Source organism: Oncorhynchus keta, chromosome 20, assembly GCF_023373465.1.
Source record: "Oncorhynchus keta strain PuntledgeMale-10-30-2019 chromosome 20, Oket_V2, whole genome shotgun sequence".
Lineage (NCBI taxonomy): Eukaryota > Metazoa > Chordata > Actinopteri > Salmoniformes > Salmonidae > Oncorhynchus > Oncorhynchus keta.
In genome coordinates this window covers 20019019-20045930 of record NC_068440.1, presented here as the reverse complement: position 1 = coordinate 20045930, position 26912 = coordinate 20019019, and the positions used below count along the sequence as shown (strand labels likewise).

General features: G+C 43.8%; 2 protein-coding genes across 3 annotated transcripts; both read right to left on the bottom strand.

Moving 5' to 3' along the window:
* Positions 1-1785: 1785 nt before the first annotated feature.
* On the bottom strand, positions 1786-5448 carry LOC118399519 (ADP-ribosylation factor-like protein 4A). 2 transcript variants are annotated; one of them, XM_035795659.2, is made up of 2 exons: positions 5296-5448; positions 1786-4463 (listed from the first exon to the last, which is right to left on the bottom strand). In XM_035795659.2, the coding sequence occupies exon 2, from the start codon at positions 4357-4359 to the stop codon at positions 3748-3750; it is 612 nt and encodes a 203-aa protein (XP_035651552.1). In that variant the 5' UTR covers positions 4360-4463; positions 5296-5448; the 3' UTR covers positions 1786-3747. The 2 variants fall into 2 exon arrangements, with proteins under 2 accessions (XP_035651552.1, XP_035651551.1); XM_035795658.2 differs by having other exon boundaries at positions 1786-4468; positions 5296-5445.
* A 1169-nt stretch (positions 5449-6617) lies between these two features.
* On the bottom strand, positions 6618-19864 carry LOC118398969 (scinderin-like). The gene is made up of 16 exons (XM_052472251.1): positions 19533-19864; positions 16672-16826; positions 15861-16022; positions 15082-15231; positions 14761-14853; positions 14550-14682; positions 14337-14425; positions 10979-11194; positions 10603-10724; positions 10404-10494; positions 8996-9166; positions 8556-8733; positions 7902-8023; positions 7567-7644; positions 7411-7471; positions 6618-7183 (listed from the first exon to the last, which is right to left on the bottom strand). Exons 1-16 carry the CDS (start codon positions 19723-19725, stop codon positions 7014-7016), a joined length of 2184 nt encoding a protein of 727 aa, XP_052328211.1. The 5' UTR covers positions 19726-19864; the 3' UTR covers positions 6618-7013.
* Positions 19865-26912: the final 7048 nt, after the last annotated feature.

The window sequence follows — 26912 nt, the reverse complement described above, 5'->3', positions numbered from 1 at the left end:
GGGCTTGTAGTGGTACAGGAAGGGAGGAAAGGAGGAAGAGAGGGAGAATGATAGGAGGGTATGGGAACGACAACACCCCAATGTGACTGTTAAACTGTGTGCGTGCATGTGTGTGTGTGTATGTGTGTGTGTGTTTCCCCTGGCCTTAACCTCTGGTGCCACAAACATCTGTCTGACGTCACTATGATGGAAAAATCGACATGGGCATGCAGCCATTTAGCCCCAGAGAAGGGATGTCACAGAAACAGTGTGCCACCGTTTACATGGCAGGACCCCGGGCGATCATTCAGTCATATCCACGTGGTAGGAAAGTAACACTTGGTTAGGTGTAGTATTGAAAAGTTTTATCCCAATGTTTACAGTACAGTGAAGAGTAGTTTGAAAAAGTAGTGCGAAGCTTTACAAAGTCAAATTCATATTATTTCTGTTTTCTGCTGTTTATTTAGTTACATGTCTATGTTGCTCCTCCATTCATAAAAAAATACTAAATTCTTAAAATGTTTGAAAACACATTTGAAATTCTCTTTGACATTTTTGGTGCAGGACCAGGCTTGCTGTAGGTGCACATGCAGAGAGAGGACATGAATATGCAGAGAGAATATTTCTGCATATTTCATTATCTCTGAAACAATCAACTGTGTGCCAGTCTCACTACATTATCCCTCCCTATCAGATACCTGGGTGACCTGGATGCCTGGGTGATCACGTTGTGTGTGTGTGTGTGCGTGTGCGCATGTGTGTGCCCTCCCCTCACATGACTGTGCCTTCCCCTCCATCCAGCCATCAACCAGGAAAGGGCTTAACAGGGGAAACAAGTCCAGAAAAACAACTCCTTACTGGGTCATCTCCTCTGACTGATTGCCCCTCTCCTCCCTTTCTCTCTCCCTCTCTCTGTTAGTATCTGTTATTGTTCTGAGGAGGGCGGGTCTTCCTGGGCTAGAACTGGCTGTGACTGCTCGTCTCTTCTCCAAACAGATACAACCCAACACCACTGAAACCAGCCTCAGATAATATATATATAATAAACAAGGTAATACATCATTTAAACAGCTGGTAATGGTGTGAACATGTTATACTGCTTGTCCTGTAATGGAGGTAGCCTATATCCCAAGGCCACCTGATCAGCACCACTATCAGAGTTGTAATTCTGTGCCCAGCTCCAAATCCCACTGGTATGACCCTGTTCCCTGTTACATTATGCATATCATGCTTTTCCCTCAGTGTTTCACAGGAATATTCATGAGCCTCATTAGAACACCAGCCTCACTTCTAGCTAACAGTGAGAGTAGCTGTTGAACCTGAATTAGTTTCACAGCAGAATTCAGTGGGTTTGGGGCGTAGGTAGTGAATTAAGGGGTTTGGGGTGTAGGCAGTGAATTAAGGGGTTTGGGGCGTAGGCAGTGAATTAAGGGGTTTGGGGCGTAGGCAGTGAATTAAGGGGGTTGGGGCGTAGGCAGTGAATTAAGGGGGTTGGGGTGTAGGCAGTGAATTAAGGGGTTTGGGGCGTAGGCAGTGAATTAAGGGGTTTGGGGCGTAGGCAGTGAATTAAGGGGTTTAGGGCGTAGGCAGTGAATTAAGGGGTTTGGGGCGTAGGCAGTGAATGAAGGGGTTTGGGGCGTAGGCAGTGAATTAAGGGGTTTGGGGCCATAGAACTGCTGATAAGCTATGGTAGAAATGTAACTTAAATATTCTTCCTCTGAAGATAATATTCCTAACACCGTTGCCCAATGTCTAACGTTATCTAGGAAATTATGACATGGGAGAGGAGAAAACCACTGTGCGATGTCATGTTATTGCGTTTAATTGTTGCTTTATTCGAGTTGAACAAATTCCTACAAACAAACACATACATATGATCACCCCTCCCCCCTCACACATAGACAGAGTAAACAGGGGGACATAACTGACTGTCCAATGTGGTAACAACTTTTTTTTTTAAACGCTTCCTTCGAAACAATATCAATATTTGACTTCTTTTAAGTATCATAATAAACGTCATACACAAATCTGATGACGCAAGGTCAGAAAACGGACCAATAAAGTGCATTTACTTGAATGTCCCTATGGAATATGGAAGTCCATGGGTGCGTTCCAGGTAAACGAACTCTGCACAGATCTCTGCACAGGTCTCTTTACATCATTTGGAGAACTATTTTAATATCTCAGGAAGCACATCAACATGATATAAGGATCCTATAAACTGCGAGGACCTGAATAGAATGAGTGTATCTGGAACGCACCTAAAGTCTTAGGTAGGGCTGGATCTGACAGCAGAAAAGGTAGGGCTGGATCTGACAGCAGAAAAGGTGTATCTGGAACGCACCCAAAGTCTTAGGTAGATAGTGAAGTAGGGCTGGATCTACACCCTGGAACGTGCCCAAAGTCTTAGGCAGGTACGGGGCCTGGATCTGACAGATGCCTGACACTTTTGATGTACAGGGTCCAGATCAGACCGCTAGCCAAGCCAGGAAGGAATATTCAGAGATTGCTTAGCCAACTGAGCCTGACAATCAACAGAATTACACAAGACACAACTACAACCACCAATAGTGCTGAGTTGAACTGAGTTTATACCCCACCTTGACATACTTCACCCAAGTGATCGTAACATTAAATAGCCTAACTGCTGTAGATCCTAATAATTTATCACTGATGAGACACTAATGTTGTTACACTTACGTTTAAAAATGTCCATCTCTGTATTTTCTTCTCAGTGAATCATCATTGAGCTTATTGTGAACTTTTCTCTAAACTTGTATACAGAGGCGCAACTTTGGTTTTGGAAGAGGGGGGAACATCATTTTTTATTTTATTTTATCCAGTCGGACAAACACTCCAAACAGTTTACCCGACTGCTCGGAGGCGTCCGCATGGTCCTAAAGCACAGTTGCCTCATTTTGTATCACATTCCAATGATTAAACATTCTCAAAAATGCAATTTCAGAATGTGTGTGTGTGTGTGTGGGGATGTCCCCGTTCCCAGTGAAAGTTGCGCCCCTGCTTCTAATACTGACTGATTGTAAGACAACATTTCAGAGGTCACACTAACATGACTCCTACTGCAACTTGATCGTCATTCTTTGTGTTTTCGACATGTAATCTCCTTGTCAACAAAAGCTTTAGTAAACCTATCATTTCATTGTGTTTTCATGTTTCAAACTGATTGAACAATAAGCTAGATACCCTTGTAACACTTGTCAGTAAAGACAGCATACAGTCAAGTGTGCATTTGACTTCACTGACACTTCAACGTTTTGATTGTTTTGTCTCTCTGGGAACTCTTGATTGTCTCATGGTATGACGAAATAGTTAAAAAATACATTAGCGTCTACTGTCCCGTGTTGCTGTGCCAGCCAGTTCTGTTACCATCTAAAGTCCATGGCATGGTGAAACAAAAATCTATTCCATCAGTTCCCGTGAGGACATAGTGACAACACCCCGAGACAGCCCTGAACAAACTCAGTCCCATTCCATTTGACTGATACAACTGAGCCAAAACAGACTTGCAGGGAGGCAGGCAGTCCGGCAAGCAGCTGACCCATCACTGAGTGCTTCACATCACCTGGTCAATGTATTGATAAGGAGACACCTAGCATTATTGGTAGACCATACTGGTCAACAACACATGTCCAGCTCATGGTTAACAGGTTTTAACACCCCGTCCATCACCATTGGTATCTCACATTAAGTCCTTGTGTAACTCCACCAACTCCGCCATGATGGCGGTTGTGTGTGTGACCAATCCGATCATCTCTTCTTCTTCTGTTGAGCTTTCTGCGTCTTCCTCCTTTTGATGATCATGGTGTGGAGCTTCTCGAGACCTTCCTGTAGCCCCTCCCCTATGATGGCGCAGGTGGGCTGCAGGTGCCAGGGCGTTCCATTACCCAGCTCTGCTAGCGCCAGAGAGCGCTCCATCTCGTGAAGTGGCAGGGAGTTTCTCAGGTCCTGCTTGTTGGCCACCACTAGAACAGGCACCCCCTGGTTCTCTGCTAACCTCGTGATCTTATGGAGCTCCGTCTTGGCCTCCTCCAGACGCTCCGTGTCGACGGAATCAACCACAAACACGATACCGTCGGCGCACCGCGTGTATGAGCGCCACAGGGGGCGGAGCTTCTCCTGACCGCCCACGTCCCAGAAGTGGAAAGCCGCCTTCCGCCAGGACTTTCCGCCCGCGCTCAGGGACACTTTGATCTTCTCCGTGTTGAATCCCTTAGTGGGGACCGTGTTCACAAACTCATTGAAACGAAGGCGATAGAGGACAGTGGTCTTCCCAGCGCAGTCCAGACCCAGGATGACAATATGGAGGGCCTGGAAGGAAGGAAGGCTGGGGAAGATCTGGTCTGATAATCCATTCCCCATGGTGTTACTCACACTTTGAGGGAGACTCAGACAGGGGAGAAGCTGGCCGCCGCTGCTTCAACAAATAATCACAAGACTTCTTTGCTCATTCCTTTTCCAGGGGGCTGTGCTGCAGCATTCACCAAGACATAAAAGAGAGAGTATACAATGTAAGCAGATGTAAAAAGCACTCAACAACCAACAAGAACAGCAGTCTATTGCTTTACAATTGGAGGGGCTATGCACTGTAAGTGAATATAAACCTAGGCCTATAGGTCTCTCTCTTCCTTCTACATCTTTAATATTTCGGGCCATGAGATGAATGAGAGGTAAACCAGAGGGGTGTGAAAGGAGCATATTTGCACATGTAGCGTCTAGAGCAGCGTTCGGAACTCGGTGGATTTCATATGGTAATTCCCATTCAGAGACAGTAGGCTATCGATATTGAATGACAAGGACGCCGGCGTGCTCCCAACAAAATCAGACTTGAACTGTCTTCGGGTTGATGATCATTGCCGTTGGCACAAGGAATAACATTATTCTGCTCGTTGCCTGACAAATCGTAAATTGAGAGAATCATCTAAATTAGGCTACAGAAGATTGACTGGCTGGCCATCAAGAAACTGTTGCGCGGCAACATCAGTCTTCTACCACTAACGACAGAACGAATGGGTTGACAGGCAGACAGAGGGGTTATGACAACATGTGCTATGAAAAAACAAAACACTGCATCGAATGCTCTTATATATGTTAGTAGGCTATTGCTAGTTTGTTATTCAATCATATTGCACTCAATAATAGGCGGTCTAGGCAGACATTCAATGCAAACTGTCATGAAACATTGGCGACGATGGTTTGGGTATAATCTAATTCATTCCACATATTGTACTAAACGTAATCTCTATGCATAATCTCCAATCTCTACACAATTATATCGTTTGTAAAATGCACACCTACCTTTGTGATGTAGGACTATGGACTTTCCAAAACATGAGAGCGAAATCGTTGCAACAGGGTATCGTTTATGATCTCCTCTCTCTTGCTCACACTTTCAGGTCCACACGACTACTGAGCGATAAACGTGGATGGACTCCCTCTCCCTTCCATTCCGGCACCACGGGTTCAACCCAGAATGTGTCTAGCGAGAGCTCTGTTTGGTTGAAGTCCCAGAGCGCTCCGTTTTCACCTTGTCCGATTGGTGATGAGCGGTGTCTGTCGTCGTCGTCCTCACACGACACACCTCCACGCGCCACCTGTTTCTGTCACTTGGTGTCATTGAACTTTGAAATCACATTGTACTGGTTGCAATGAAATGGGCGTGTTATATATTCTAGATGTATTTGTACATGATATGATGTTTTCTGTGTAAAATGTGTATCTTATCTGGAACTCATCTATAGGCTACACTTGTGTGGCTTGTGATTGAAATGTTTTAAGTTTCATTGATTGCAACAAACGTCAAGAATATGAAAAATATTAAGATCTAGGTCTTCTTAAAAGATGTGTCCTGCCTAAATGTGTATGTTCAAATACAAATAGGGCCAATGTTTGCCGATTTTAAAAAATGAGTAGATCAGAAAGGAAAAAAGCAATCATGTAAGATCAAAGCACTGTACTTTTCTTTACCAAGATGAGGACCATCAAAGAGCACATTTACTGAGTGACTTGGGTGGTCTCTCGGGTCTGGTCTGATCGCTCAACAGTTTCAATCGTATGATCTGAAAGACGCCAGACATTGTGATGGTAGGAAATGTACATTTGAAATAACATTGCAGTGCAAACACACTGGGCACACATTGATTGAATCGACGTTGTTTCCACTTCAATGAAATTACGTTGAACCAACGTGGAATTAACGTTGAATTGATGTCTGTGCTCAATCGCATGCTCAATTTACTAGTGATAGTTATGTCTCTCATTGGAAAGCCTAGGTCTTTCTTTTGATATTCTAAAGTGACCAAAATGACTTTCAGGTACTCGAATATTGTAGGATATGAATTACAAGTTAATTTTACAGGCTACACAGGAGGCCAAGGTTTGAGATGAAGACAAGACACTGGAGCTAATACATTTTTAATAATGTATTAGCCCATCTTGAGTTAATTTGATTGTCCATCGTGGTTAGACTTTTAGCCTGGTAATTACCAGACTGATTTGCGATCCATTCATGTAAGCTCGCGAGATCAGGCGGCTTTCGAGGCAAAGTTAGACTCGAGGACAAAACAACTATGAAATTCTCTTTCTCGGTGTGAGTTCATGCAAATAACTCTCAGAAGGCGTTATGCATTTTCTATCAGAGTTTTTAATGACAAAAGCATTCAATCTTCCATACTCGCCAACACACAAATTACAAACGTCTTATTGGTATTTTTGTTTTTATAGAGCAAATAGCAATACTTATTTCCAGACGTAGTCCAAATGTAAAGATCCGCATTAAAATTAACATCATATATCTTATATATCATATATACTTTTTGGTCTTTGGAACAAAAACAACACAGATGTCCAAGCAGTACACATCATCTGTGGTTAACACTAGTTCCTGAAGGGCAAGCTAACCCTCCTTTCACACTAGTATTTGTAAACCCTCTACTGAATACAGAGTGAATGTTATAACTATTAGAACTGTCTAAACAGTGTTATTACAGTGTTATAACTTTTAGGATTCATTGATGCTAAATATGCAGTGTCTTCATGGTCCTGGCCATGGTGTCTGAGTCCCAGCGTGCCACGTCCCACCCCAGGAACCACCCTGTGAAGGTGGGGGGCTCATGACCCTGCTTCACCACCACTATGGAGGTCCTCTTATCCCGACCGCCCGGATCCGTCTCGATGTATGTCTTGGCTGTAAGGAAGGGAGCACATAGATGTTATCAATGGGATAAACCATAGAAAAGAGGGTGTTCACACTTCTTATATATTAAATATATATATATATATATATATATATATATATATACACACACACAGATATATTATACATATATGTATTATAGTAAACTATATATTAAACGTACTACGAAAAATAAATTACCCTATATACACACACACAACGCAAAGACCAAAACTCACCTGATTTTACAGATTCAGTTCTCTCAACTTCATTGGCATCTTTGCCAATCCAGATAAACACCTATCGCAAAAAGATAAAATCAATGTAGTTCAACCTCCATAGAGTTAGAAATGGGCAGAAAATGGTCATTTGGGGATATGTAACAAGCTCCATACCTGATCCCAGACGTCCAACAGCATCACGTCATCCTCTGCTAGATCCTCCTGACTGAACTCTCCTGGAACCTCCTCAATCTGAAAACAGTATTTGTCATCTATCTATTTGTGTGTGTGTGTGTGTGTGAGTGAGTGAGTGAGTGAGTGAGTGAGTGAGTGAGTGAGTGAGTGAGTGAGTGAGTGAGTGAGGGGGTGAGTGAGTGAGTGAGTGAGGGGGTGAGTGAGTGAGTGAGTGAGTGAGTGAGTGAGTGAGTGAGTGAGTGAGTGAGTGAGTGAGTGAGTGAGTGAGTGAGTGAGTGAGTGAGTGAGTGAGTGAGTGAGTGTGTGGTACTCACGATGAACCTGCCAGTCTTGTTGGAGCAGGCGAACAGGCGAGGTTGTTGAGTGAGGCTCTTACTCGCCAGTCTCTCTGATGTCTGGTAGTCCTTCTTTCCCCCTAAAGCTGCCCAGAGGTCCGCTACACCAAACAAAACAAATCTGCTTGGGTTTCTTTGCATCTTCAACTTGTGATATACATTTAGGACTAAAAACCTAAAACTTGTCAATCTGTCTGAAGACTTTCCTTGTGTCAGTGTTCCCCCTGGTGACTTTCCTGAGTACTACATCACATCACATCTCATTTTTATTTTATTTTACCTTTATTTGACTAGGCAAGTCAGCTAAGAAAAAAAATCTTATTTTCAATGACGGCCTAGGAACAGTGAGTTAAAGGCCTCGTTCAGGCGGAGAACAACAGATATTTAACTTGTCAGCTCGGGGATTCGATCGAGCAACCTTCCAGTTACTAGTCCAACGCTCTAACCACTAGGCTACCTGCCGCCCCTCATAAAGCTTCCCGGAGTAGAACTTCTGACCTAATATCAAGAACCCGTCCATATATTCTTATTCATTATGAACTAAAAAGGAAAACTAATACTACATTAGCACTCCTCCCCTGAGATGTTTTATGAACATGAGCCCAGGCCAAGGAATCTGTATGATATTCTCACCTGGTTCTTGTCCCTCTACGATGCGTTGCGTCTGACACTTCAGCACCTGACTCAGGTACTGGGCCCCCCGCTCTTCGTCCTCGCTGGCGCCCTTACCCACCCACAGGTAGCTCCCACCCGAGGGCAGTTTCAGCAGGTATGCGTCGTTAGAGTTCAGGCTGCCAGCCTCCGCATCCACCTGCCACAACACACACACACACAACAGACAATGCAACTGGGATCTAGTGGTGAGTAAATGCTGACCTCCAGTCTAGATGATAGGAAATGACAAAGGAAATGACAAATGAGCATCGAAAATTCCAATGCAAAAAAACTCAAATTTAGCAATAATCAGTGCCTATTCACAATATAGTGTGAAAACTGCATTAATGTGTGTTTACCTTGCATCTCTGCCAGTCAAACAACCATAGGTGTGTGTCTGTGTCAGAGAATATGCTTACCTCTGCGATGCGTGTGATGGTGCCCAGGTTACGTCGGACCTGAAACAGGCGTGTGGGGGCCGCAGGTGCCTGGCCTCCGATGCGTGAGGTACCACTCTTATACACGATGAGGGGTTTGGCTTTGAACAGACTCAGGAGATGGGCAGGCTCTTTTCCTTGGGATACTCTCACCTAGGAAACCAAAAGAGAGTATTAACGCATATCAAATTTGGTACAGGAGCTCATGGATAGCAAAGCCATAGCTGGAGGGCCAGGTAGAAAACTATGCTGTAGACAACCACTAGGGGGCACTATAACACGGAAAACACAGTGGAAGATTCTCATTTGGGCAAAATACGGTTATCTATCCTCTGTGACCCAGAAACCGATAAGTTGCCGAGTGGTCGAGGAAAGTGTCAATTCGTTAGTAGGCGAACAAAGGAGTCTGCTCCCTCTTCGATGGCCTCCTTCAGGCAGCGGATGCACAAGAGTGTCCTCGCGGCAGGTAGCGCAGAAGGGTTTTATAATCCGCCACACCCACTTTCAATCAGATGTTTTTTTCGAAGGAGAAAAACATGTACACATTTAAAAACTATACTCTACTTATCTATAAACTGTCTGCCACAACTAGCTCCATTTGTTGTCATCACTTTACACATTTATTTGGGTATTCCACCCCTGTAAACCCATTTTGAGAGTTTGGGACTATAAGATTGTATCTGCATTTTTGTCTAAATGTTGTTATTGACATAGCCTTGTTATGTTCAATGTTCTCTACCTATATAGTACTCTAAATACCCCAAATCATGTTGTTAATTTCAAAAGAATACAAGATAAACATCGCGGACACCATTCAAACCATTGAGGGATCAGAACTTTAATTATCTTAGAATCATCTTTTTCCACATTGAACCTTTTAGCCCCAAGCTCTCGATTTGCCTGATGAGGCACGAGTGGAGAAGGAGATTCTCATTTCATACAAGCGCATTTGTTTCCACGTTTCCTCTCCTTGATTACCTTTGACCTTTAAAAAAAAAAAAGATGAGGAGAGGATGGAGGAGTTAGTAAAACCAATTGAGAATCTCCCAGCGGCACCCTGAGCTAACAGTTTATCATAAAACATTGAATCAGATAATGAGATACCAACTTCACAACCAGAGAAAATATTTCATCATGCCCTGTAGGCATGGAGTAAACCCTGATGAAACAATCAAATTAGGGAACTATGGGCTGGAGAGAAAAACCTCTAGTATCACACTTTACAACTGTGATCTAAAAAAAAAGGTTTAAAACGTTCTACAGCTTTTACACATGTCCACTGAGCAGTAGTGTGTGTGTCTTTCGGAGGGGTTGGGATAAAGCACATCCACTGGACATCTGTGGACATTGGACAATAAGAGATCCTCAACTTAATTTAGCTTAGATTTACCTGAACTGCATTCCCACCCAGAGAGCGATCGAGCTCCACAGTTAGGAAGGCAGAAGCTGTGAGCTCATCTAGAGTGCTGCTAGCCCCCTGCCTGCCACAGGAAGTATAGGGATCAATCAATTCATTCATCAATCAATCCATCCAACCAATCAACCAATCAATCTAATTGAATATATAAGTACAGGTCTACCAGACTCACCAGGTGTAGATGATCTGTCCTCTCTTATATGTATAGAGGATGATGTAACAGTCTCCTCCATAGAACTGACCATACGTCTTTGGGTCAACTGGGACTCGACCACTGCTCTCCACTCTGAAGATCTGGAACATGAAACATGCATCTGGCTTGTTATTCTACTATCATTTGTTTACAATCCATGTGATTGGAATTGTCAGTTGAATAAAACACGTGACTCATTTTTAGATTAGCACATTTCCTTATTCACTGCTCGTAATGCTTGCTTAATGAGGAACCTTGCCCGATACCTGAAGGCCTGTGTTAGCTCCCTGATCTATTGCTTAGACCTTAGCTCAGCGGGCTAATAGTCTTGTGACAGTAACACATGGTTCTGTACCTGAGTGTCTCCTGTGCCGTCATCCACCATGTTATAATGGGCTGCCATGCCCTGGGACTCATGGAGTTTGGAGGCATCGAACTCCACCTGACGTATCTTTGCGATCCTCTCGGTCACAAAGACCTTCCCAAACCCTTCGCTCTGGTTTTTATCCTTCCAGCCCTGGAAGAAATGCCTGAAGATGGGAGTCTCCCCACCCTCTGGAAGTACCTGGATCTGGAGATAGAGGAGTTGTTTCTATGAATGTCAGGGTTGGGGGATCAACTCTTCTTCAGTCCTGATGAAGACGGCGCCAAAGAGGATTGCTGCCGTTTTACATGTTCCTAACCAATTGTGCTATTTTGTAATTTTTTGCCTTGTTTGTAACTTATTTTTTAAACTTATTTTGTACATAATGTTGCTGCCACCATTTCTTATGACCGAAAATAACTTCTGTACATCAGAACAGCGATTACTCACCACGAACTAGTAGAATCTTTTTTCTTTAACGAGTCTGACGAGAAGGATATACTGCTCTCCCGGGAACAGGCCCAGATCCCCATCATTTGCGTAAAGAAAAGAGGACGCAGATCTGGCTGCCTTCTGAGAATCGGTAAGCGAGCGAGTAAACTCTCACTGCCATCCATTCTACTTGCTAACATGCAATCTGTCACACCCTAATCTGTTTCACCTGTCTTTGTGATTGTCCCACCCCACTCCAGGTGTTGCCACCTTCCCCATTATCTCCTGTGTATTTATTCTGGTGTTCTCTGTTTGTCTGTTGCCAGTTCGTCTTGTTTGTCAAGTCAACCAGCGGTTTTGTATCAGCTCCTGCTTTTCCCCAGTCTGTCTTTTCTCGTCCTCCTGTTTTTGACCGTAGTCTGTTCTGACCCTGAGCCCGCCCGCCTGACCACTCTGCCTGCCCCTGAGCCTGAGCCTGAGCCTGAGCCTGAGCCTGAGCCTGAGCCTGCCTGCCATCCTGTACCTTTGCCCGTCTCTGGATTACCGACCTCTGCCTGACCTGACCCTGAGCCTGCCATCCTGTACCTTTGCCCCTGTTGCTGTAATCAACATTGTTACTTTGACACGGTCTGCATCTGGGTCTTACCTTATCCTGATACAATCATTGGAAAATAAAATTGATGACCTACGATTACGATTATCCTACCAACGGGACATTACGAACTGTAATATCTTATGTTTCACCGAGTCGTGCCTGAATGTCAACACGGATAATATGGAGCTGGCGGGATTTTCCATACACCTGCTGAACAGAGAAGCTAGGTTTGGTAAGACGAGGGGTGGGGGTGTGTGTCTTTTTGTCAATAACAGCTGGTGCACGATGTCTAATATTAAAGAAGTCTCGAGGTATTGCTCGCTTGAGGTAGAGTACCTTAAACTGTAGACCACACTATCCACCAAAATAATTCTCATCTATATTATTTGCAGCTGTCTATTTGCAACCACAGAAGAAGCTGGCACTAACACCGCACTCAAACAACTCCATAAGTCATAAGCAAACAAGAAAATAATCACCCAGAAGCGACGCTCCTAGTGACCAGAGACTTTAATGCAGGAAAACTTAAATCAGTTTTACTAAATATTTACCAGCATGTCACATGTGTAACCAGAGGGGAAAAAACTGTAGACCACCTTTACTCCACACACAGAGATGCATACAAAGCTCTACCCCGCCCTCCATTTGGCAAATCTGACCATAATTCTATCCTCTTTATTCCTGCTTACAAGCAAAAACTATAGCAGGAAGTACCAGTGACTCGCTCTATACGGAAGTGGTCAGATGACGCGGATGCTACGCTACAAGATTGTTTTGCTAGCACAGACTGGAATATGTTCCAGGATTCATCCAATGGCATTGAGGAGTACACCACCTCAGTCATCGGCTTCATCAATAAGTGCATTGACGACGTCATCCCCACAGTGACTGTACGTACATATTCCAACAAGAAGCCATGGATTACAGGCAACATCCGCATCGAGCTAAAGGCTAAAGCTGGTGCTTTCAAGTAGCGTGACACTAATCCCACTATGCCCTCAGACGAACCATCAAACAAGCAAAGCGTCAATACATGATTAAGATTGAATCCTACTACACCGGCTTTGACTCTCATCGGATGTGGCAGAGCTTGAAAACAATTATGGACTGCAAAGGGAAACAGACGTGAGCTGCCCAGTGACGCAAGCCTACCAGACGAGCTAAATGCTTTTATGCTCGCTTCGAGGCAAGCAACACTGAAGCATGATCGAGAGCACCAGCTGTTCTGGATGTCTATGTGATAACGCTCTCGGTAGCCGATGTGAGCAAGACCTTTCAACAGGTCAACATTCACAAAGCCGCAGGGTCAGATGGATTACTAGGACGTGTACTCAAAGCATGCGCGGACCAACTGGCAAGTGTCTTCACTGACATTTTCAACCTCTGAGTCTGTAATACCTACATGTTTCAAGTAGACCAACATAGTTCCTGTGCCCAAGGAAGCGACGGTAACCTGCCTGAATGATTACCGCCCCTTGGCACTCACGTCGGTAGCCATGAAGTGCTTTGAAAGGCTGGTCATGGCTCACATCAACAGCATCCTCCTGGATACCCTAGACCCATTCCAATTCGCATACCGCCCCAACAGATCCACAGATGACGCAATCTCACTCCACATTGCCCTTTCCCACCTGGACAAAAGGAACACCTTACTACAGCTCAGCGTTCAACACCATAGTGCCCACGAAGCTCATCACTAAGCTAAGGACCCAGGGACTAAACACCTCTCTCTGCAACTGGATCTTGGACTTCCTGACGGGCCGCCTCCAGGTGGTTAGGGTAGACAACAACAACACGTCTGCCATGCTGGTCCTCAACACTGGGGCCCCTCAGGGGTGTGTACTTAGTCCTTTCCTGTACTCCGTGGTCACCCACGACTGCGTGGCCAAACACGACTCCAACATCATCATTAAGTTTGCTGTTGACACAACAACGGTAGGCCTGATCACCGATAACAAAGAGACAGCCTATAGGGAGGAGGTCTGAGAACTGGCAGTGTGGTCAGAGAACTGCCCCACCCCCATTTGTTTTGTACACTGCTGCTACTCGCTGTTTATTATCTATGCATAGCCAATTCACCTCTACCTACATGTACAAATTATTATTTATTAATTTGGTAAATATTTTCGTAACTCTTCTTGAACTGAACTGTTGGTTAAGGGCTTGTATGTAAGCATTTCACAGTAAGGTGAAGTTTGATTTGATCAGTTTAGCAGGTCATGAACTGACATAGACTGATATTTGAGTCACGAGTTGATCCAATCAAAAGATCCAACCAAAGCAATTATGACTGACGCTATATGGATGATAATGAGCATGAACCTGTGTGTTAGCTGGGTAGCCCATCTGCTTGATGAAGCCCTCAGCAGTCTTCATGGCAGTCTTCCTCTCGCTGGGGTTGGCGTTACGGCCTTTATGGGTGATGATGGAAGATTCATGGAGAAGAAGAGGTACAAAAAAGATGGGAGGTACTAAAGGATGAGGGGATGAATTTAGATGGCCAAGATAAGCATGTGTAGCAGTTTAAATAAGTACCTTTCCAGACAAAGATCATCTTGCTCTTCTCGTGGTCCAGGATGAAGCACTCGTCAGACAGCAGATGGCTCTGAGAGAACGGGTTCTCCTCTGAGACCAGGGTCACCTGCATTTCTCCGGACGCATCAGATACCTGAAAGGAACAACAGCGAGATGAGTGTGTGTGTGTGTGTGAGTGTGTGTTAGAGTGTGTATAGACAATGTACCGTACCATGTATAGTTTGGCCATCTTCCTGTTGGAGATATCTGCCACCATATCGTCATTGTCATCACCTTCTGGTAGATCTGGCTTGTTGCCAAGTACCTGTTAAAGTTGACCGGTAAAAACACAAAGACAAAAAAGACCAAGATAATATTGACTTGTGTTAATGGAGATAGCAAAATGATAGTGTACAGAACTGGATTATTTAACTGTCATACAGTTAAGTGCCTGCAGTAATTCAAGATAAATGTCCATTCAAGAGTGCAAATTTTAGACTAGGGAATGAAAGTTCAATATTGTAAAAATACATATTGAATTAGCATCTGTCACCTCAGTTAACTCAGGCGGCTCGCTCCACTCTTCCACGACAACCAGCTTTGCTCGGCCATTCCTCTCATTGTCCCGGATACTGGCAGCCACCTGTGCTGCCTTCAGGCGCTCAAATTTGTTGCACTCTGAACCGCACCACTGGTAGATAACCTATAGACAGGTAACAGGTACGGTTCATTTGAAAGAAGGTTGTTGCTCACTTTATAAAGTTCCAGGTGCATACAGGCGTTTAGCTTCGAGGGATAACTAACACTATGCTGGGGCAAGCAGATGACCCAGGTTCAAACCCAGTGGGTCACTGTTATGTGGCAATACATCCTGATTTCAGGCAATATTAAAATAAGAGAACAGTACAGCTTTTGGATTTAGTTTGGTAAACATTAGGACACCTTGTATATCAAATGATCTGATACATAAACCCACCTCAAGTCAACATACCGTAGGCCTACATATTTAAGAAGAACTCAAGCCGAACAGTTAATATTTGACTTTCAACAGAATTTGAAGTTTGACTGGATAATTTGTCTGTTTTCTCAGGAAGGTGACAGTCAAACAAATGAACTGTTGTTACAGGGTGACTGAGTGCACTACCATCTGTGCCATACAAGTGGCAGAGGCAGTGTTCCCAACATAGACACTATATCATTGATACATGTTCTATATCTATATGGTATACTCTCACATAGAGGGAGGCTAAAGTACAATCTACTGATCTGTCGATCCATCGATGAGTCAATTAGTCAATCAGTAGATCAATTAATCAATCAATCAAAACTTACTGCTCCAAGGTCCACGATGAAGCAGTCCCCTGTGTTGAAGCTGGACCAGTTGAGGGTGACCTCAGTTGCTCTGACGACGCGGCGACCTTTGATATGGAATAGTCTCAGAGCTGACAGGTCGTTGGTGACCACGTGATGGAACCCAGAGGCCACACCTCCAGCCTAAAATAGAACAGGATATAATAGACAAAATGGAGTAGATCAGGATAAAATTGAATACTTCATTGCTCCCAAGAGGGAATGTGTCTTGCTCAGTTTAAAAGCAATACAAGATGTAGATGTACATAGCATACATCACGTACAAAACAAGATACACAGTTACATAGTACCCAACACAAACATCCCTGAAGCAACATATAAAAGGCAACGTCAGAGCCTATGAGCCTGTGAGGTTGAACAAGGTTAGAATGTCAAGTTGTTCCTTCTAGTGATTGGGCAATATTAAGGGAAATTAAGAAAGGTTCAGAACCAAGAAAAACAAACAATGTGAGGATCAGGCATAACTGTTTTTCCTTTTCATCTGCACACCAGGTTCCTTTACCATCCCATGAGTCAGTGTTGCTGCCCATGGTCAGGACCAAACAAAACATTACAACAAGTGTTTATTTAATAGCACACCTCCAGAGTATGATGCCCAGGGTCTGAAATGTGGCAAATGGAATGAATGTTCACTGCTAAAAATAAGGGTGCATTTTGGTTCAATATAACACCATATCTTCTAGTAGTAAATAGCAGTAAGACAGATACAGGAACAAATATAATATTAGTGAAATAAACTGAAATAAAATGCATCAGTAAGACAATATTGTACTTTATATGTGATGCCTCCCTTGAAGTAGCGTGTGAAGGCGGTAGACTCGAACCCCTGCAGTTCTCGGTACTGGACAGGCTTCCCTCCTAGGAAATCATCCAGCTGAACAGTAAAGATGGCCGCCGCCGTGCTCTCGTCCTGGCTGCACTCCTTACCTAAGGAGAGAACATGAGTGGTACAGTACTGAAGTAAAATGTGATAAATGTTAGCATGAAATGAGAGTATTCAAATTTAGACAAAGGAACTTAAGCACAATGTTCATTCTTATGAGTCAAACTGCCTAGATGATGTTATCACTGTGATGTTCATAGTATGCTTTATTTTCACACTGTGTGGCGTGGGCCTGTTTGTTCACATCTTTTTTGTCACCCTTGCAGATAGATAGCTTGGCAATAATAATCACACTGGTGATGCGGTTTTCATATTTTCACTCTCAAACAGAATCTAACAGCCTTGCGTGTTGCCATTGTACATTTCTGGGTAACTGCTGCTGCTGCACAACACAACAGTGGTTTAACACCTATCTCAAGCCTTCAGACTGTTAAACAGCCATCCCCAACACAGAGATGCTGCTGCCTGGGTACAGACTTGAAATCATTGGCCACTTGAATAAATGGATCACTCGTCACTTTCATAATGCCACTTCAATAATGTTTACATATCTTGCATTAGTCATCTCATATGTTTATACTATATTTTCTACCATTCTATTGCATCTTTCCTATGCCGCTCTGTCATTGCTCATCCATATATATCCATATATATATATATATATATGTATATGTTTTTATTAGGTAGTTGTTGTGGAATTGTGAGAATACAGTGTTAGATATTGCTGCACTGTCGGAAATAAAGGCACAAGCAATAACATCTGCTAACCATGTGCATGTGACCAATGCAATTGGATTTGATTTGAGGAGCTGGATCCCTGTCAGTGGTACCTTGTAGGCCTGATGAGGTAGGTAAACAGTCCAAGTCATACCTACTATTTTGGTGTGACTAACATAGTTAGACATTAGCTAGCAGTCTATGACATGTTGCCATTCTAATTTAGTGAGTGACTGAATGAAGGAACTGAGGGAAGAAAGCATAGTGTGAAAGAAATCCTTTGGGGGTCCATTAGCGTGTTTAGTGGTTAATGATTAATGATGGAGGGGGGTGAAGGAGGAGAGGAAAGAGGAAGGGTGGAAGAGAGAGAAGGTGGGAGAGAGAGAGAGAGAGAGAGAGAGGGTGTGGGAGAGAGAGAGACATAAAAATATATGATTATGTGTCAAGGAAGGAAGCTGGAGTTACAGATCAGTAGCCTTGACTTGCATGGTTCAGTCATCCCACCACAAAACTAACAGTACTTTCAGGTACAATGGGTGTACTCTGAGGCAGCTGAACAGAGAAGTTACTCAAAGGTTAATGAAAAGGCGTGATCGTTTTCCCAGATTAGGTGTGGAACGAGGACTGATATAGTTTACGACCACTGCTGAGAATGACCGTATCTTATCCAGGAAGATTCATGATCGTCAATCACCCCACCCAGATAGTCACTTTCATTTTTTACTTCAGGCAACAAAAAAACTGTATTCAGCTCAGCTGATGACAAGATCGGCTGATTTGCTTCTGCTTTACTTCTCTGTACACTAAGACAACAGCACCTCAAGACCTCACAGTTGTGAAACGTTACGAAACGTCACTCACACACAGGGATGGAAATTAAGCTAGCCCATTAACTCATTGCCAGTACTTTTCAGACAGGGCTAGTACAAAATGTGCCCAACAAGCTACCCGGATATTGACATTTTGTCTTTTCAAACATCGCATGGCATTTAGACCTGGGCTCTGACAAAGGCCTTGAGGCCTATACGTAAGACTGGCTGTCCAGTGCCCCAAATCCTTCTGTTCCATCCCTGCTCACACATGATCATCCACAAAGAGCAGAGGCATTCTACTGTTAGGTTGACATGGGGTCTTTCAGGGGAGGTGCAGGCCAACAATGCCAAATAATAGTGATTATTTAATCCATTTCTCAACTATCTTTTTTGTGTTTTTTTCGTTTTGAATTTTTTTTTTACCCCTTTTTCTCCCAAATTTCGTGGTATCCAAATGTTTAGTAGTTACTTTCTTGTCTCATCGCTACAACTCCCGTACAGGCTCGGGTGAGACGGTTGAAAGTCATGTTTCCTCTGATACACGACCCAACCAAGCCGCACTGCTTCTTAACACAGCGCCATCCAACCCGGAAGCCAGCCACACCAATGTGTCGGAGGAAACGCTGTGCACCTGGCAACCTTGGTTGGCGCACACTGCGCCCGGCCCGCCACAGGAGTCGCTGGTGCGCGATGAGACAAGGATTTCCCTACCGGCCAAACCCTCTCTAACCCGGGCGACACTAGGCCAATTGTGCGTCGCCCCACGGACCTCCCGGTCGCAGCCGGTTACGACTCAACTATCTTTCTCAACATTATCAGCATCTCATATCTGCATTTGTGGTGTCAAGCCAAACCATCTATCTTGTTCTGTCTTGTAATGTACAGCCTGTTCTTCTCTTATGTGAATATATCTACTCAGATATGATCCTATGATGAAGGGAATGTGTTATAACACTGTTGGTATATTATGTCCTTTGATGCGAAGCTATTTTAGCTATTGCCAATGTATTTATTAATGTTAATGAGAAGGTTCTGAGAATATTATGCCATGGATTCCAGCCTGTAGATATAAAACGTGAATGTCTATGACGCTCTCCCCACATGTATTCACGTTGATCTCCAAGGATCCATAACCCTCCGTCAGTAAACAAATCATCCAGCGTGTGACATGTTGTGTGGAAGAGCCTGAGGAAACACACACGCTCATTCACTCCGACTCACCCAGCCAGAAGTGCAGGTCGTAGAAGCAGCTATCCCGCTGTTTGACGGTGTGGAGGACCACGTACGCGTCCCCAACATAGAAGCTCCCGTGCAGGTTCTCAGGCACAGGGACCAGCTCAATCTTCTCTATCCTCCATATCTGGAGACCGGCTGCCCTGCCTGCCTTGTCAAACTCCCTGTGGTAGAGCACCATGGTTCCTCTGGTTGTCTGGTGGCAGACGGGCGACGGCTGGATGTGGATCCCTGGTGTGGTGAGAAGAGTATGAGGTGAGAGCGAGGCACAGACTGCTGCTCTGTTCTCTGTCTGGTCCAGGGGAGGAGTGAGTCAATAACAGCAGTGTGCAGGGCTCTAAGGCTGAGGTTGAGAGGAGGTGGGTGTGTCTTAGAAGTGGCCAAAGTACACACACAATTCGTGCGCAAACACACATTTTGTGCGCGCACACACACACACACACACACACACACACACACACACACACACACACACACACACACACACACACACACACACACACACACACACACACACACACACACACACACACACACACACACACACACACACACCTTTTCTTTACACCTACATATTACTGTCTCTATCCATGCTCAATATTTCCAATATGCCCTTGGAAAAGCGCTCAGAGTAAAGGTTCTGCTATAATAACTTTATTACATCATAATATTAGGCTTCAAATAACTTGCATTCAGATCAGGTCAACAGAGATGTTTATCTTGTAGTTTCCACAGAGCTCAGCAGATCAAATCAAATTATATTTATCACATGCGCTGAATACAACATGTAGACCTTACCTCGAAATGCTTACTTACAAACCCTTAACCAACAATGCAGTTTAAAAAATAGAGGTAAGTAAATATTTACTAAATAAACTAAGTAAAACATTTAATAAAAAGTAACACAATAAAATGACGTAACAATAACGAGGCCATATAGACAGGGGGTACCGGTAGAGAGTCAATGTGCGGGGGTTCAGGTTAGTCGAGGTAATGCTACCTTGTCCCGGACCTGCTGTTTTGGACTCTCTCTCTACCGCACCTGCTGTATCTAACTGAATGATCGACTATGAAAGCAAACTGACATTTACTCCTGAGTTGCTGACCTGTTGCACCCTCTACAACCAATTTGATTATTATTATCTGACCCTGCTGGTCATCTATGAACGTTTTAACTTCTTGGCCATGTTCTGTTATAATCTCCAGCCGGCACAGCCAGAAGAGGACTGACCACCTCTCAGAGCCCGGTTCCTCTCTAGGTTGCTTCCTAGTTTCTGGCCTTTCTAGGGAGTTTTTCCTAGCCACTGTGCTTCTACATCTGCATTGCCTGCTGTTTGAGGTTTTAGGCTGGGTACCGGTACAGCACTTTGTGACATCAGCTGCCGTAAAAAGGGCTTTAAAATACATTTGATTGATTGACACTTGTAAGTAGGGGTAAAGTGACAATGCATAGATAAATAAAAGCGAGTTGCAGCAGTGTAAAAACAATGGGGGGGGGTCAAGGTAAATAGTCCAGGTGGTCATTTGATTCATTGTTCAGAAGTTGGAGGTAGAAGCTGTTAAGAAGCCTTTTGGACCTAGACTTGGCGCTTCGGTAGGATAGCAGAGAGAACAGTCTATGACGTGGGTGACTGGAGTCTTTGACCATTTTTGGGGACTTCCTCGGATGCCGCCTAGTATATAGATCCTGGATGGCAGGAAGCCTGGCCCTAGTGATATATTGGGCCATACCCATACCCAGACGCCTTACGGTCGGATGCCGAGCAGTTACCATACCCGGCGGGGATGCAACCGGTCAGGATGCTCTCGAAGGTGCAGCTGTAGAACTTTTTTAGGATCTGGGGATCCATTCCAAATCATTTCAGTCTCCCCCGATGGAAAAGGTTTTGTCATGCCCTCTTCATGACTGTTTTGGTGTGTTTGGACCATGATATCAGTGTGTGGTTATTTGTCTCTGCACTTATAAACACAAAGAACCGGAAAAAAATCCCCCAAAAATCCCCATAATTGCATCAATTCAGAACTGATCTCTACTGGTTTAAAGAAATATTACCATTTGACCAAGAAACTAAATATAAACCAGACATTACAGAATGGTTCCCTTTCAAGTTCCCTATTTCTTGTTTCGAATTAGACTGGTCTCTAAAGGTTATGGTTTAGGGGAGAGCCCTAGTTCAAGTTTTTTACGATGGTATTCAAAACTTGTAGATTTACCAGCCGTACCTGCTCAATTCCAACACATTGCACAGCTTGGGGCCAAATCTTTGGAAAATGTCAAGCATTTTCCTCATAAGTCTTGAAATGCATTGACAGTCTGTAGTACAACTACTTACTACTAACTATTACATAAGTGTTTTTTTTACAAGACCAATCTGCTAATGTTGTGCAACTAATCTGTTTTGAGTACTGTAGAGTTTTAACCCCCTCAAAATTAAGGTTATTTATAACCAGGACAAAATAAGACCATGATTCGGGACTTTCACAACATTTAATAAATAGAATGGTCCTTTGGAGGAAGTATTGTTGACATATATTTGACATTTGTATCAAAAAACATAATTGAGAAATAATCAAAGTTGGCATATTTATGACATTTTTGGACCATAATATTTCATACGTAGGTGCTATGAAGCAAAAACTGGAGTCAAATGAAGCTTTACCACTTGTTCTGAAATATGAGTGCTATTTTGAGTTCAATAACAATTTCCATACATTCATTTTTTATAGATTTTTTTTTGATTTGGGTAATTTTTCAATATAATGCTGAAAATAATATAGTCTATGGGCATATGAAAGATAGACAGGGAAAATAGGTGATCTATGTCAGAAATGAAATGGAGCAAAACAGTGCTGTTGCTTAGCACTGTAAACATATCAAAACACAGTGTCATGTGATATCCTGTTTTTGGTGTGGATCTGATATTAAAGTACAAGCAATGGGTGTCAATTCCCTTGTTACTTCATCTGCAATATACACCCACACTTCATCGTCACTTAAAGTGACTATGTTCAGCTTTACATTGGCTGTGTTATTTTCTCATAGTATTTTCTATACAATGGTGAGGTAGGCAAAATATTTTATGGTAAGAAAGGGCATTTAGGGGAAGTTTACAGGCAGTGGTACTCTGAAATGAGTGCAGTAAAAGTGTGTGTGTGTATTAGATTCAAAGACAGGCTGTGACCTCTCCACCAGTAAGTGATTGCATGCAGTTAAGCAAACAAGTTCTGTCATGTGTCATCTATTACAAGTTTATTACATGGCTCATAATTAAATCAAACGTTTACTGGAATTCAATTCAACAACTTCTAGTTGACACTGTTTCAAAGTTAAAAGGTACCACCTGCTGGGAATTGAATCTTTGAGAGGTTTAATTCATTATTTCGTAAAGAACAGCTATGATGTCATAAATACCAGATAAATTCCTGTTCATCTTATAGAATATTAGCTCAAAAGTATTGTGGAGCCCCTACACCTAAATAAAAACAATACCGACACCCAAAATGAGTACCGGAACCTATTTCAGTCCAAGTCAAGCACTGATAACACTACATAACGAGCTATGATGTAGCATTAACTGTATGATGTAATAGCCTACAGTATCAATGTATTAACTGACTCCCGTAGCAAACTGTCATAGCACAAGCGCAGACAATATTTCAATCTGTCTGCCTCTAGACAGCAGTGTCGTCAATTTCATTAAGGCAATTTTTCACTGAGTGCTTTCTTCTGGGTCAGCATGTTACACAAGATGAATCGTCTGCTTGATTGGGCCAGATATTATGTCTTCATATTGGGTCTCCATGTGAACAGAAGTCTTGCCCTGTTCTGTTGTGTCCTTTGGGGCGCTTATCCTCTTGAGAGGATAAGGCCTACACACATAGTCCTTAAAATCAGACAACTGCTTCAAACGACAGCCACAGTTCCAACAGCAGAAAACAAGTGCTGAAAAAAATATAGCACCTTGTCTTCCTTCCTCGTCTTGATATGTTATAGTCCTGTTTGTCATCATTGCTGCCTGATATCAATCAATAACGTAAATCCACCAACTACATTTCATTTCCCAGAGACATGGAGATATCAAAATGACTAGTTAATCAACTAGCTAACAGTGTCACGTTATTCACACTTGCTAATCTATAATGAAGGTATTCTATTTCCTACTACTGATTCTAGTGTAAACAAACACACATATTACATTAGAATAAACAACAGCAGAGCATTGTCTTTATTCCAAATGTTTGTTGGTTATTTTCCCATAGTCACAGTCACTGTGTTGCAGTCAGTGAACAGGTAGAGGTCCAGTGTGAAGTCCTCCCTGTCAGCCAGTGGGTTGCGGCCCAGAGGCCATATAATGTATCCCGGGCCTCCTGCTGCATCAGTCTCTGGGCCTCCTGCTGCATCAGTCTCTGGGCCTCCCTCTTCATCGGCTCGCTCTCCGCACTCAGCACTAATGGCTGAATCTTGGCTCTGGCTCTGGGGAGGAGGCAGGCTCAGTAGAAATATAGTCAGTGTCCCAAAAAGGTTGTTCCTCCAAGTGGTTGCCTGAATTGGTGTAGTCTTCTGGCTGCATGGGCTCTGGAGTTATAGCTAAAGGGTCAAATCAAATGTATTTATATAGCCCTTCGTACATCAGCTGATATCTCAAAGTGCTGTACAGAAACCCAGCCTAAAACCCCAAACAGCAAGCAATGCAGGCGTAGAAGCACGGTGGCTAGGAAAAACTCCCTAGAAAGGCCAAAACCTAGGAAGAAACCTAGAGAGGAACCAGGCTATGTAGGGTGGTCAGTCCTCTTCTGGCTGTGCTGGGTGGAGATTATAACAGAACATGGCCAAGATGTTCAAATGTTCATAAATGACCAGCATGGTGGAATAATAATAAGGCAGAACAGCAGCAGCACGGCCAGGTGGACAGGGGACAGCAAGATAGGATAGGTAGGAGCAAGCCCATGTAATGCTTTATAGGTTTGCAGTAAAACCTTGAAATCAGAGCTTGCTTTGACAGGAAGCCAGTGTAGGGAGGCTAGCACTGGAGTAATATGATCAAATTTTTTGGTTCTAGTCAGGATTCTAGCAGCCGTATTTAGCGCTAGCTGAAGTTTATTTAGTGCTTTATCCGGGTAGACGGAAAGTAGAGCATTGCAGTAGTCTAACCTAGAAGTGACAAAAGCATGGATGAATTTTTCTGATTTTTGCAATGTTACGTAGATGGAAAAAAGCTGACCCCGGAATGGCTGTAGGTATTGGTGTAGTCGGCATCACCTGGCTGCTGGGGTTCTCGGGAGGCAGGTTACTGGTCCTCAAAACGGCCAGCTGTATTGGTGTAGCCAGCATCACTGGGGTTGCCATGGGTGACTCAGTCGCTGTGGGTAGATGGTGTGAGTAGGTCTGGAGTCTCTCCATAGACTGGGCCGAGGTGAGGTTGCAGAGGGAGGATGGAGGGTACAGGTAAGGGAGGACGCGGCAGATGAGGGAACATGTTCATGAGAGTGGCATATTGTGAAAGGATCATGTTGCTCAAAGCGCCCTCTGAGAAGTCTAGGTATCTTGGGACTGCTGAGGGCCCATCCGGCACTTCTGAGAGCAGGTCCGCCTCGTCATTGCCCTCTGCTACTAGGTAGAATAAGCACTCCAGTGGTCCATCGGTCTGTGTCTCTACCAGAGATGAGGATATGTCAGATTGCTGAAAGTATCCGTCGTCTTGGTTTAGTCGGTTAGCCTAGTTACAGCTCCTACTTTTCATTGTTGCTTTTTTCCCTTTTGATGCACTGCTTTTTCCCTTTACTCACCGCTGTCACCATTCGATTCATATGTTGCTCAGACTCACTGTCAGTGTCTGTTAGTCAGTGTCTCATCCACCACCTCCACTTCGTCTTTCCTCAGCAGTTACATTATTCTCTTGTACTTGTCCAATTAAAGCTGCCATCTGGGTTCCTCTGTTTAGGTGCAGCATGCTTCTTCTTTCTCTTCTTCTTGGGTGGCTCAGAATACTCCGAACTCTGGCTCCAGTCAGAACTCCCGTGGCTCCAGTCAGAACTCCCGTGGCTCCAGTCAGAACTCCCGTGGATCCAGTCAGAACTCCCGTGGCTCCAGTCAGAACTCCCGTGGCTCCAGTCAGAACTCCCGTGGATCCAGAACAGAACTCCCGTGGCTCCAGTCAGAACTCTGGCTCCAGTCAGAACTCCCGTGGCTCCAGTCAGAACTCCCGTGGCTCCAGTCAGAACTCCTGTGGCTCCAGTCAGAACTCTGGCTCCAGTCAGAACTCCCGTGGCTCCAGTCAGAACTCCCGTGGCTCCAGTCAGAACTCTGGCTCCAGTCAGAACTCCCGTGGCTCCAGTCAGAACTCCCGTGGCTCCAGTCAGAACTCCCGTGGCTCCAGTCAGAACTCCCGTGGCTCCAGTCAGAACTCCTGTGGCTCCAGTCAGAACTCTGGCTCCAGTCAGAACTCCCGTGGCTCCAGTCAGAACTCCCGTGGCTCCAGTCAGAACTCTGGCTCCAGTCAGAACTCCCGTGGCTCCAGTCAGAACTCCTGTGGCTCCAGTCAGAACTCTGTCAGAACTCCCGTGGCTCCAAGAACTCCTGTGGCTCCAGTCAGAACTCTGGCTCCAGTCAGAACTCCCGTGGCTCCAGTCAGAACTCTTGTGGCTCCAGTCAGAACTCCCGTGGTTCCAGTCAGAAACTTCCTGATGCTGGCTTGTCTCAGGTGTTTCAACAGGGCTCATGGGAACAGTGCAGTGGTGGAAAAATTACCCCATTTTCATTCTAAAAGTAAAGATACCTTAAAAGAAAATAACTAAAGTAAAAGTAAAAATCACCCAGTAAAATATTACTTGAGTAAAAGCCTAAAAGTATTGGTTTGTTTTAAATGTACTTAAGTATCAAAAGTAAAAGTATAAATCATTTAAAATTCCTTATATTAAGCAAACCAGAAGACATGATATTCTTGTTTTTTAAATTTACAGATAACCAGGGGCACAGTTCAACACTCAGACATAATTTACAAACGAAGCATTTGTGTTTAATGAGTCCGCCAGATCAGAGGCAGTAGGGATGTCCAGGGATGTTCTCTTGATAAGTGTGTGAATTAGACAATTTTCCTGTCCTGCTTAGCATTCAAAATGTAACTAGGACTTTGGGTGTCAGGGAAAATGTAAAAAGTACATTATTTTCAATAGGAATGTAGTGGAGTAAAAGTTAAAGTTGTCAAAAACATAAATAGTACAGTACAGATACCCCCAAACTTCTTAAGTAGTACTTAAAAGTATTTTTACTTAAGTACTTTACACCACTGGAAATGTGCCCCTTTGTATCTCTGAAGTGGTCAAGGCCAGCTGGTGAGGTGGGGGACACAGGAAGACCATGCCAGGATG